A 12,649-nucleotide genomic window follows, 5' to 3' on the forward strand; every position below is an offset into this window, starting at 1 on the left:
TCTGCATGCTGACCTCCAGTTGAACCAGCACCATTTGTTGAAAAGGCTATCTTTTTTCCACTAGATGTTTTCTGCTCCTTTGTCGAAGATCAAGTGACCATAGGTGTGTGGATTCATTTCTGGGTCTTCAATTCTATTCCACTGGTCCACTTGCCTGTCACTGTGCCAACACCATGCAGTTTTTAACATATTGCTCTGTAGTATTGCTTGAGGTCTGGGATACTGATTCCCCCAGAAGTTCTTTTACTGTTGAGAATAGTTTTAGCTATCCTGAGTTTTTTGTTATTCCAGATGAATTTGAGAATGCTTTTTCTAACTCTGTGAAGAACTGAGTTGGGATTTTGATTATAAGATGGTACAACCACTATGGAAATCAGTCTGACGGTTCCTCAGAAAACTGGACATGACACTTCCAGAGGACCCTGCTATACCTCTCCTGGGTATACCCAGAGGATTCCCCAGCATGCAATAAGGACACATGCTCCACTATGTTCATAGCAGTCTTATTTATAATAGCCAGAAGCTGGAAAGAACCCAGATGTCTCTCAGTGGAGGAATGGATACAGAAAATGTGGTATATTTACACAATGGACTATTACTCAGCAATTAAAAACAATGAATTCATGAAATTTTTAGGCAAATGGTTGGAACTGGAAATATCATCCTAAGCGAGGTAACCCAATCACAAAAGAATACACATGGAATGCAATCATTGATAAGTAGATATTAATTAGCCCAGAATCTCTGAATACTGAAGACGCAATTAGCATATCAAATGATTCCCATGAAGAAGGAAGAAGAGGGCCCTGATCCTGGAAAGGCTTGATCCAGCATTGTAGGGGAGTACCAGGACAGAGAAAAGGGAGGGGGAATGATTGGAGAATGGATGGAGAGAAGAGGACTTATGGGACATATGGGGGGGGGGACTGGGAAAGGGGAAAGCATTTGGAATGTAAACAAAGAATATAGAATATATATATAAAGGGTGAGTGCTATGGAGGCGTATGAGCAGGTCCAGAAGGGTCCCCTAAGGCTGAAAGGCATAACAAAGTGGAGGAAGAAGAAGAAGGACAAAAACAAGGCCAAGATGCTGGAAGACATGGGGACAAGCAAGAAGAGTGAGGCGGAGAGGAGGTGCTGCCTGGACCAGTGTACATCAGTGCAGGTGGCCTTCGAAAAGATGCAGGAGAAGCAACAAACGGAAAGAATACTGAAGAAAGCATCAAAAACCCACAAACAGAGAGTGGAGGACTTCAGCTGACACCTGGACACACTCACAGAGCACTACGACATCTCCAAAGTCAGCTGGACCAAGTAACCTGGCCCTGGGGCAAAAGGCAGAAGGCCAGGCTGGCTGTGTGGCTTCCCTCTGTGTTTTCTAGAATGTTTTACACCTGGCTGGTGCATCTGCTGAGACCAGGCTTTCTGAAACTTGATTAAAGGCAGGCTGCTGTCCCTTCACTGGGTTTTGGGTTTTATCTTAGTCAGGGTTTCTATTCCTGCACAAACATCATGACCAAGAAGCAAGTTGGGGAGGAAAGAGTTTATTCAGCTTACACTTCCACGTTGCAGTTCATCACTAAAGGAAGTCAGGACTGGAACTCAAGCAGGTCAGGAAGCAGGAGCTGATGCAGAGGCCATGGAGGGATGATTCTTACTGGCTTGCTTCCCCTGACTTGCTCAGCCTGCTCTCTTATAGAACCCAAGAGCACCAGCCCAAAGGTGGCACCACCCACAAGGGGCCCTCCCCACTTGATCACTAATTGAGAAAATGCCCCACAGCTGGATCTCATGGAGGCACTTCCCCAACTGAAGCTCCTTTCTCTGTGATAACTCCAGCCTGTGTCAAGTTGACACACAAAACTAGCCAGTACAGGTTTTGAGTAGTTCCCCTTCCTGTTTGGACAGCAATATCGTGGACTGACATGTTGAGGTCATTTCTGAGTGAAGGCCATGGAAGGATGGCCTCTTTCCCACCGCCACTGCAGCATCTGTCTTCACTTATACCACAATGCCAGGACAGGAAGCTCCTGCCTGTGGACCACCACAGAAGTCCCCACAGTGCTGCTCCATTGTGGGCCACCTGGACATCAGATTGCATCTGCAACACCACCTGAAGCAAGGGCGGGACACAGGACACAGGCCTCCCACATATGCCTGTTCCAGAGTCCACCTGGTGAACTGATACGGCAGATGTTGCTAATCGCAGTTCTCAAGGATGGCACCTGGGTTTCTAAGCATGTGGCATGTGGTATGAGCCTGGTTGGCATTCCTGGTCTAAGGACACCAAATGCCAGACATGCTTTTGCCAGGGCAAAGCGCCAGCAGCCATGGTGTAGAAGATGCTGCAGAGCTGTGGCGTCTGACAGTCTCCATGGACCACTTGAATTTCTGCACAACTCTGTTGAGAGATGCAGCTTCTGTTGCCATGGATACTGAAAGAATGACAGATGGGGAGCTGACATGTATGGAATAAAGTGAATACCAGTCACAGAGTGTGAATGTCGTCTATATAGGCTGTCCATCACAGGGATACCTTTCCATCCTGCCCATGTCCCTGAAGAGTGAGGAATGCACAGCACAAAACCAGTTTAGTGCGGGAAAAACTAGATGCTTTTGTATTTTAAAGGTGCATATGTTTATATATGCATATGTGTATATATGCATATGGGTGCATTGTATGAGCACACTCGTACACGTGCACATGTGTTGAGGGCAACTTGAAGGACTGACTCCTTCCACCATGGGGATCCTGGAGATCAGATCCAACTCAGGTTGTGAAACTTGGCTGCAAGTGACTTTACCCACTGAGCTGTGTCACAGTCCAGATGGCACATTTATCCCACCTGTGTTCACACCTGAGGGAGATGGTGTGCGCATACCTTGTCTCAAGTGTTTAGGAGCATTTTGGGTTTGGGGATTATTCCAGATTTGGGGAACACAATGATTTTTGTAATATGTAATGAGATGTTGCAGTGACTATCACAAGTTTGCGTACATTTGATTTCTGTTTGACTTGTCCTGTGCACATAGCATAAAGTAATTTTATATTAATTTTTCTGTCTTTAAACATAGTATACATAATACACAGTTTTTTGAAGTATTTTGTGCATGAAAACCAAAGAAAAAAAGAAAAGTGATTATAGTGATTTACTAAGTTGTAAAAACTTTCCTATGAAAGCACTATAATAAAAGGGGGGAAATGGAATGAATGAAAAAGGGGGATAAGGGAAAGTTCTTCTTCAAACTCTTTGTCCTCAGTACTTTTACATCTTTCAGAATACATGGTCACATGGTAAAAGTTCATCACAAGTTAACACATAAAATTCAAATCATAAATTGAAATAGAAGCTTACAACAGAGGATGTTTACATGCATGCCCATTAGGAGTATTTACTTGGCTAAACATTCATCACCTGTCACAGCTCCACAGGTTCACTAACAGTTAAAAAAACATAACTAGGGCTGGAGAGATAGCTCAGCAGTTAAGAGCACTGGCTGCTCTTCTGAAGGTCCTTAGTTCAAATCCCAGCAACCACATGATGGCTTACAACATTCATAATGAGATCTAATGCCCTCTTGTGGAGTGTCTGAAGACAGCTACAGTGTACTTACATATAATAAATAAATAAATCTTTTTAAAAAACATTTAACTAAGTTATTAGTGAAGTTTTGTATAGATAAACACAGTCAATATTTTATCTTCAGTCCTAGTACCTATAATAAATCATTAGTTCCCTTTTTATGACCTTTGGTAATTGTTTTACAACCTCTTGGAATGTGCTCTTGAGTAGCAGAAAGTCTGGTTACTATCTAGAAGCAATTAACTGGTGGCACATGGGAGACTGGCAGAGTTCTCAGTGCAGTCTTGACTATCAGAAAAGGACCTAATAGCAGTCCCACTATAAAAGAGCTTAATAATCACTGACATAATTTTAGGAATTCTTCTAGGATCATCATTAAGAATGAAGAAGTCATCCATTTGTCTACATAGCATCGCTACTAGACATCTTTGCACATTGTATCCTGAGAGATAAGGTGTAAGCAGTTCAAGGCATGACTCCTGATTCCTAGAAATCATATGGGGTTCAAAGGAAAGCTGGCATCGGCTGGGCACCTTTCCTGTGGTCAGGTGAGGGTTATCACACCTTTCGACTTTGAACTATAGTGCCATTCCTTGTTAGCATCCCAAAGATGAATTACAAAAAGTGCCCATTGAATGGGAAATTGCCCCAAGTACTGGGTAGCCAGACAACTTTCTGTTAACCTGCAAATCCACCTATTGCTAGGCCAATTTTGAGCCTGTCATGCCAGCCACACTGACTCAGATTTCCCCTTCACTCTCTCCCGGAGAGTGTTACTCCAGTCACCATGATTTCTGTAGCCAATATGGATATGCAGCCATGTGGTCCAATCAAAAACGCCAGGAAACAGTGGAGGGATGGCTCATTCAGTCTGCCAAGTGTGGGTTTGGCTCTAGGAGTGAGACAGGGCAAGAGCAAATCGTGCTTTGAACACAGCTGCCCTGACTTGTGAGGAGTGCAAGGCAGCTGGAGCCTGTCAATGTAGATCCTCCCAGGGTTGGGACTAGGTCAGCAGCCCAGCTTGTGGTCCTATCTCTCTACCATCCTGGTGGCCACAAACTGAGCCCCAGCCAGAGACCAATGAAGCTCCGCCCCACAAGCTCCGCCCCCATATGTGGTGCTCTCCCCCGCCTGGGTAAGTTTCCCTGTAGGTGACAGCTCTGTTCAGAGTATGCACATATATCTTCTTGCATTTGGAAAGGGCAGCTGGAATGGCTTTGTTTAGTAGAGTGGTTTCCTAGCAACCTTGGAGTTGTGAAGCTTGCCTGTTAGCCAGTCCCTACTTTCTCCGGGTTCCCTTGCACAACTTCTGCACTTTGCAGTTCATATTTAGGTTTAAGACTCACTTTTTTTTGTGTGATGATTTAAAGTCTGTGTGAACTGTTTTGTGTGTGTGTGTGTGTGTGTGTGTGTGTGTGCTAGTAAGATTTCTTGAGAAGGCCTTAGTTTCTACACTAAATCTTCTCTAATGCTTTTGTCAAGTCAATGCACACTACATATTGCCCAAGTGTTTCTTGGAAGAAGACAACTCCTTGCTGCGGCGCTCTCCACCACAAATCTGACCACATCTCGCCCCCTCCCCTCCCTCTTCAGATCCCAACCACCCCTGCTGACCTTGCAGCTCTCACTAAAAGCTGAGCTCTCTCCTTCCACCTTGAGGCTGCAGCCAGCCCCCCTCCCCATGGTGCCTAGACCCAGGACGGTCTTGAGTTGTAAGTTGACCCTGTGTTATGCCTTACACCTTGACTCCTGGCACACAGGTTAGATCGCATGATGTGAAATTTACACACTCTTTCAAAACCTGAAGTCAAAAGCTCTTTTGCTGTTTGAATTGAAGGCTTTTCTCCCTTCCAGGACCCCATCATGTTGCCTGTAGTGTGATGTTATAATGCTCCCCAAAAACCTCTCATATAAAGGACACTGTTTCAACTTCCCTTGTCCCAAACCTGAAACGCCTCTTTTATCATTTTTTTACACTTTTGAATTTTAGTTCTTATTTAATTAAGTATACCCTTAGAACACATATGTGTACTGATATTTTATATTTATGACTCATGGGTAGTTTTATGGTTGAACTTTTTAAAAAAGATATTTCCTTTTTATTGAAAATAAATTGTTTTCTCAAATAATATATCCTCATTTCAGTTTCCCCTCCCAGTTCCTCCCCTCCTCTCCCATCCAGATCCACTCCCTTTCTGTCTTTTTTTTTTTTTTTTTTTTTTTTTTTTTGGTTTTTTGGATTTGGTTTTTTTCAAGACTGGGTTTCTCTGTATAGCCCTGGCTGTGCTGGAACTCACTCTGTAGACCAGGCTGGCCTTGAACTCAGAAATCCACCTGCCTCTGCCTCTCTCTCTGCCTCTCTGCCTCTCTGCCTCTCTGCCTCTCTACCTCTCTGCCTCTCTGCCTCTCTGCCTCTCTGCCTCTCTGCCTCTCTGCCTCTCTGCCTCTCTGCCTCTCTGCCTCTGCCTCTGCCTCCCAGAGTGCTGGGATTGCAGGCGTGCACCACCACCACCCAGCACTCCTTTCTGTCTCTCAATAGAAAAGAACAGACTTCTCAGAGTTCACAAGCAAACATAACGGAATAAAATGTAATAAGGCAAAACAACAACCGTCACAGGGAGGCTAGACAAGGTAACCCAACAGAGGGAAAAAGTCACGAGAGCAAGCACAGATTCAAGCCCCCTTCCATCCACTCTCAGGAGTCCCATAAAATACTAAGTTAAGAGCTACCATATATACATCGAGGACCTGGTGCAGACCCTTGTAGTCCTGTGCTTTCCGCTTCAGGCTGTGTGAGTTTACATGCGCCTTGCTCAGCTTATTTAGAGGGCCTTGTTCTCCTGCTGTCCTACATCCTCCCCTCCCCCAGCCCCCATCTCTTCCACTCTTTCTATCTTCTTTTCCAAGGACCTTCCTGAACTCTGGGGACAGAGATTTGATGGAGACATCCCACTTATAGGTGTGTGTGCAAGGATACTCTCTGAGTAATGTCTGGCTGTGGGTCACTGTATTTGTTCCTGTTGGCTACAAGAGGAAGCTTCTCTATGGTTGACTGAATAAAGCACTAATCTATGAGTATGGAAGAATATCATTAGGAGTCATTTTATTGATGACTTTCCCTAGGTCTCTGGACTATCCAATATCTGGCTCGAGGTCACCCAAGCAGTGTCAGATATGGGTTCCTTCCTGCAGCGTAGGCCTTAAGGCAAATCAGATTTAGCTGACCACTCCCACAAGTTCTATGCCACCATTTTGTTTCATGTATTTCAGGCAGGGATTGTAGATCAAAGGTTTTCTTGTCTAGGTTGCTGATTATGTTTCTCATTTGGTAGCCTGCAGAGTACCTTCCACCACCAAAACTAAACTAAACAAAGCAAACAAAACAAACAAAAAATACCAACAATGACCCACTAGAATGCATGGGCAGAGGGTTCTTGCAGGCACCAGCTTGACTTACCATGTTCAATGAGTGATGTGGATGTTGGCTTCAGCAATGGGGCCCCATTTTAGCAATAGACTGAGTTATTTCAGGATTTACATAGAGCGTGTTTTGGCCAACACTCAGCTGAATCCAACCTAATCCTAGTACTGGTAGCCTTGTTTGGCAACAAGAGATGGCCAGTTGGAACTCTATCTCCCATTTTTAGAAGACCTCATTAGGATTCATAAAATTTTCATAAAATTTAGGAAGTTTCCATTTCACTAGGTTTCCATATCATTCTTTAAATGTCCCTTTGTTTTACCTATCTCTCCCAGAATTCCCTTTCAACCCTTCTCCTCTCTTCCCCACCTGGTTCTCCTATTCCATACCTACCCAACCCCAATCTACCTAAATCAACCCATGGATAGACAGGTACCAATCCCTCACACTATTAATGATGCTATGTTGTGCTTGCAGCCTGGAGCCTAGCATAGCAGCCCTCTGAGAGGCTCTACTCAGCAGCTGAGATAGATGCAGATACCCACACACAAACATTGGACATTGGTTGGGGATCCCTATGGAAGAGTTGGGGAAAGGATTGAAGGCTCTGAATGGCAACCCCACAGGAAGACCAACAGCACCTAACCTGAACCCATGGGAGGTCCCAGATACTGAGCCACCAACAAAAGAGCATACACAGGCTGGTCTGAGGCTCCTAGCACAGGGCTTTCTTGTCTGGTCTCAGTAGGACAGGATGTACCTAATCCTGCAGAGACTCAATACACCAGGGTAGAGGAATACAGGGACGGGGCACTACCTATTGGAGGTGAAGGGGGGTGAGAGAGGACTGTGTGAGGGAGAACCAAGAAAATGAGCAGCAATTGGGATATGAATGAATAAATGAATGAATGAATAAGGTGAAATCTGTGATAGTTTGAATGATTACTGTTCCCCTTAGGCTCAAGTATTTGAACACTTGTACTCTAGTTTATCTCACTGTTTGGGGAAGTTTAGGAGTTAGTGGCCGTGCTAGAACTTTGGATGGTCTTGGGTACTTCATCGCCTTCCTCATGGCCCACTCATGTTTGCTCTCTCTACTTATTGTTATTGAAGATAGGATCTCTTAGCTTCTTTAGAGAAACCAAAATATCCATGAAAAAAAACATAACTTAAACCATATATATACACTAATCCACACCTACAGGTGACTGACTCTAAAAGGAAAACTCCAACACACGGAGGGTATCTACACCAAAGAAAAAACAAGAAATTAATCAACTCACAGTAAACCCAAAAGGAGAGAATCACACACATAATACCACCTCCAAACATAACAGGAACTAACAATCATCTATCTTTAATCTCTCCAAACATCAATGGACTCAATTCCCCAGTAGAAAGACATAAGGGCCTCAAGTGAAGGGTGGGGTTACTGACCCACAGCCAACATTTCTGACCCAGGACTGTTCCTGTCTAAACGAACTGTAGGACCGGGCAGTGGTGGCGCATGCCTGTAATCCCAGCACTCTGGGAGGCAGAGGCAGGCAGATTTCTGAGTTCGAGGCCAGCCTGGTCTACAGAGTGAGTTCAAGGACAGCCAGGGCTACACAGAAACCCTGTCTCGAAAAAAAAACAAATTCAAAAAACCAAAAAAAAGAACTGTAGGGACAAAAATGGAGCAGAGACATGAAGATGGGAGTCTATCGTGGCTGTCCTCTGAGAGGCTCTACCAGCAGCTGGCTGAGACAGATGCAGATGCTTACACCCAACCACTGGACTGAAGTCAGGGGCCCGTATGGTTGAATTAGGGGAAGGACTGAAAAAGCTGAAAGGGAGGGTGACCAGCAGTCTCAGCTAACTCAGATCCTAGGGAGCTCCCAGACACTGAGCCACCAACCAACCAGGTAGCATATAAGCTGGTCCAAGTCCCCCACTCCAGCACATATAGTAGAGGTCTGTTTGGTCTGGACTCAGTAGAAGACCTAATCCTCAAAAGACTTGAGGCCCCAGGGGAGGTGGAGGTCTATGGGGGAGAGCATCCTCTCGGAGGCAAGGGGAAGGAGGAGTGGGATGAGGAATGGTGGACGGGGGACTGGGAAGTGAGCTAATGGCCAGAATGTAAATAAATAAAATAATAATTAAAAAAGAGAAGCATTTGAAAAAAAAAAGTTAAAGTTACAGGAAACACTCCTACATTACTGGTAGGAGTCTAAACTTGAACAGCCACTCTGGAAAACAATCTACCTGAAAACCCAGCTATAACACTCCTGTGTGTGTATGTGTGTGTATGTAAAGATGTTCTACCATACCCCAAGGGCATGTGCTTCACCGTGTTCATAGCAGCTTTATTCATAATAGTCAGAAACTGAAAATAGCCCACATGCCCCTCAACTGAAGAATGGAAACAGAAAATGTGGTTCACTTACACAGTGGAATACCACTAAACCAATAAGAATGAGGACATCATGAATTTTGCTGACAAATGGAACTAGAAAATATCGTGAATGAGGTATCCCAGGCCCAAAAGGGCATGCATGGCATGTACTCACTGATGAATGGACATTAGCCATAAAGTACAGGATCCCCACATTACAGTCCACAGACCCTGAGGAGATAAACAAGAAGAAAGGCCCAAGTGAGGATGCTGGAAACACTCTTAGACAAGAGGTGGAGAACTGGGTAGGAGAGGTAAGGAAGATGGGACTGGTGTGGGGTTCAGGGTCTAAAACTGACCATATACTTGGTCACAAAGCAAGGCTTGCCAGATACAAGACATTTGAAACAACTCCTTGCATCTTATAAGATCACCATTGATTAAAACTGAGCTTCAACAATAGAGGAAACAGAAAGCCTACGAACTCTTGAAAACCAATCAATTGACTACTCAATGACCCCTGGGCGAGGAAGGAATAAAAAAAATTTAAAGACTTTCTAAGATTCAATGAAAATGGAGGCACAACATACCCAAATGTAGTGGAAACAAGGAAAGTACTGCTAAGAGGAAAGATCATAGTGCTTTTCCAGAGGTCCTGAGTTCAATTCCCAGCAACCACATGGTGGCTCACAACCATCTGTAATGGGAAATGATGCACTCTTCTGGTGTGTCTGACAGCTACAGTGTACTCAGATAAATAAAATCTTTTTTTTAAAGCAGCAAGACAGTTAGAAGGAGGAATAGATGATTAAACAATATAAAATTGGCAAGATTTAAAAAAATAGAGAGATCAGTAGTTAGAAAGGACTCAAAACAGAAAGAGAATTTCAGACCAATTTTCCTTATGAACATTGATACAAAAATACTCAATAAACTCTTGCAAACCAAATCAAATAGCACATCAAAACATAATTCCACCATGGTCAAGTAGACATCATCTCAGGGATGCAGGGATGGTTCAATATACAAAAAATCTATCAATATAATCCACCATATGAACAAACATACAAAAACATATTCAATCATCTCAGTAGATGCTAAAAAAAAAAAAGCCTTTGACTTAGGGATCTTTTCCTCCAATCAGTAACCATATTCAACTTGAAAATAAATGTTTCATCTCAGTCTATTTTCGTTATGATTACTTGGTTGTTGTCTCTTAGAAGCATGTTCTTTTCTACTGAAAGACAGACAGGGAATGGCCACTGATGAAGAGGGGTGGGGTAGGGATCGGCCAGACAGAGTGTGGGGGGGAACTAACATCAGGATATATTCTATAAGAATATAATCTATTTTCAATAAAAGGAAAAGTAAATAAATGAATTGAAAAATACTAATACACAGAAATTGTGGAATTACAAAATAAAATACAAATAATCTATTTCTTCACCTCTCTCTCTCTCTCTCCCTCTCCTTCTCCCCCCCCCTCTCTCTCTCATCACGGACTGATCCACCTCTCAGTCCTGGTGATGGTCTACTCATCTTGGGTCTGCAGTGCCACAGTAGGACAATGTTGGTTTCTGAAACATCCACATCTAAAATGCCCACTTTCAGGCATAGCCTTGGCAAATGTGTTCCATTATCTGACAAGTGATGTGTCAGGAAGGAATCTCATTTTGGGTGCCACGTGAAAAAAGAAAACATTCTTCCAGCAGAGATTTGTCCAGAGCTCCACGACATTGCACTGTCTACATGGAGGGGCACTTCCATGGAGCCGGACAGACAGCTACAAGCCACAGCACTAGCTCAGCGTGAGAGCCCCACAGTGATTGTTGGAATACCTCACATGATTGCTGGAGGACAGCTTAAGTGGCTCTAGTGCCATTTCTAATAAAGACTTTTAGATATAGTCACATGAGTCAGTGCTTTAAGGCTTACTTAGAACACAGATGGCATATGAATGTGTACTGGGCACATGCTGTGATCCATACATAGTCTATGAACCTACCAGGGAGCCACAGAAATCAGAGATACAACACACACAAAAATAAGGAAAGACATAGATTTGCATATATGTCTACAAAATGCCAAAAACATTCAGATTTGTGAAGATACACTGAGAAAGGGAAAAGATGGGTCCTTTATTCACAAATAAGTAAAAGTACCTACATTGCTTTTTTTATATAACCCTATATCCTGTACCAACTAAGAACTTCTTTCTTTTTCCACCTTTCTCTTCTCCCTCTCTATTTAGGTGGGTCTCAGATGCAAGCATGGCAGAGAATGGGAGAAGTCCAGAGTTCTACAGAGTCTGTTGCAAGAAGGAAGAAGCTACAGGAACTGTCACACCCCTTTCAGTTGGGGACAAAAAGAGAAAGCAGCCAAACTGGGTGGCTCACAACCATGATACTAAAAACAGGGAGGCAAAGACAAGAATGTCCATGAGTCCCAGGGCAGACAGTGATGCACACTGAGACCCATAACGTGAGCTACAGAGGGACAGACAACCAGAAAACGCAGAATACGGGCAGGAGAAGAGCAAGAAAGTCTGAATAAGAGACCGCAGGCAGCCAGCCTTACCTTTGTCTCCTCTGTTCTTTACTTATAAGTGCAGAACCCTCTTTAGAAGCATTTGTCTGATGAAGACCACTGCTTCTGGATGCTCAGTGGTATCACCCACTAATGTAAGACCGCAGGGTCAAACTGGCCCAAGGATCAAAGCCTACAGAGAGGAGAGGAGAGGAGAGGAGAGGAGAGGAGAGGAGAGGAGAGGAGAGGACAGGAGAGGACAGGAGAGGAGAGGAGGGGGAGGGGAGGGGAAGGGGAGGGGAAGGGGAGAGGAGTGGAGAGGAGTGGAGAGGAGAGGAGAGGAGAGGAGAGAGGAGAGGAGAGAAGAGGAGGGGAGGGGAAGGAAAGGGAGGAAGGGAGGAGAGTGGAGGGGAGGAGAGGAGGGGAGAGGAGAGGAGAGAAGAGGAGGGGAGGGGAGGGGAGGGAAAGGGAGGAAGGGAGGAGAGTGGAGGGGAGGAGAGGAGGGGAGAGGAGAGGAGGAGGGGAGGGGAGGAGAGGAGAGAGGAGGGGAGGGGAAGAGAAGAGAGAGGAGAGAGGAGGGGAGGAGAGGAGAGAGGAGGGGATGGGAGGAGAGAGAAGGGGAGGGGAAGAGAGGGGAGGGGAGGATACGGGATGGGAGGGGAGGGGAGGAGAGGAGAGGAGAGAGGAGGGGAGGGGAGGAGAGTAGAGAGGAGAGGAGAGGAGAGGAGGGGAGAAGAGAAGAGG

General features: G+C 44.7%; 1 protein-coding gene across 1 annotated transcript; it reads left to right on the forward strand.

The window, feature by feature from the left end:
- Nucleotides 1-994: 994 nt before the first annotated feature.
- LOC127682644 (protein FAM32A-like) lies at nt 995-1,333 on the forward strand. Its single transcript, XM_052179156.1, has one exon. The coding sequence runs from the start codon at nt 995-997 to the stop codon at nt 1,259-1,261; it is 267 nt and encodes an 88-aa protein (XP_052035116.1). The 3' UTR covers nt 1,262-1,333.
- The last annotated feature ends 11,316 nt before the right edge of the window (nt 1,334-12,649 follow it).

Source organism: Apodemus sylvaticus, chromosome 1, assembly GCF_947179515.1.
Source record: "Apodemus sylvaticus chromosome 1, mApoSyl1.1, whole genome shotgun sequence".
In the NCBI taxonomy this organism is placed as follows: domain Eukaryota; kingdom Metazoa; phylum Chordata; class Mammalia; order Rodentia; family Muridae; genus Apodemus; species Apodemus sylvaticus.

Coding starts and splice junctions, on each gene's coding strand:
- LOC127682644 (XM_052179156.1), top strand. CDS start 995: ATGGAGGCGTATGAGCAGGTCCAGAAGGGTCCCCTAAGGCTGAAAGGC.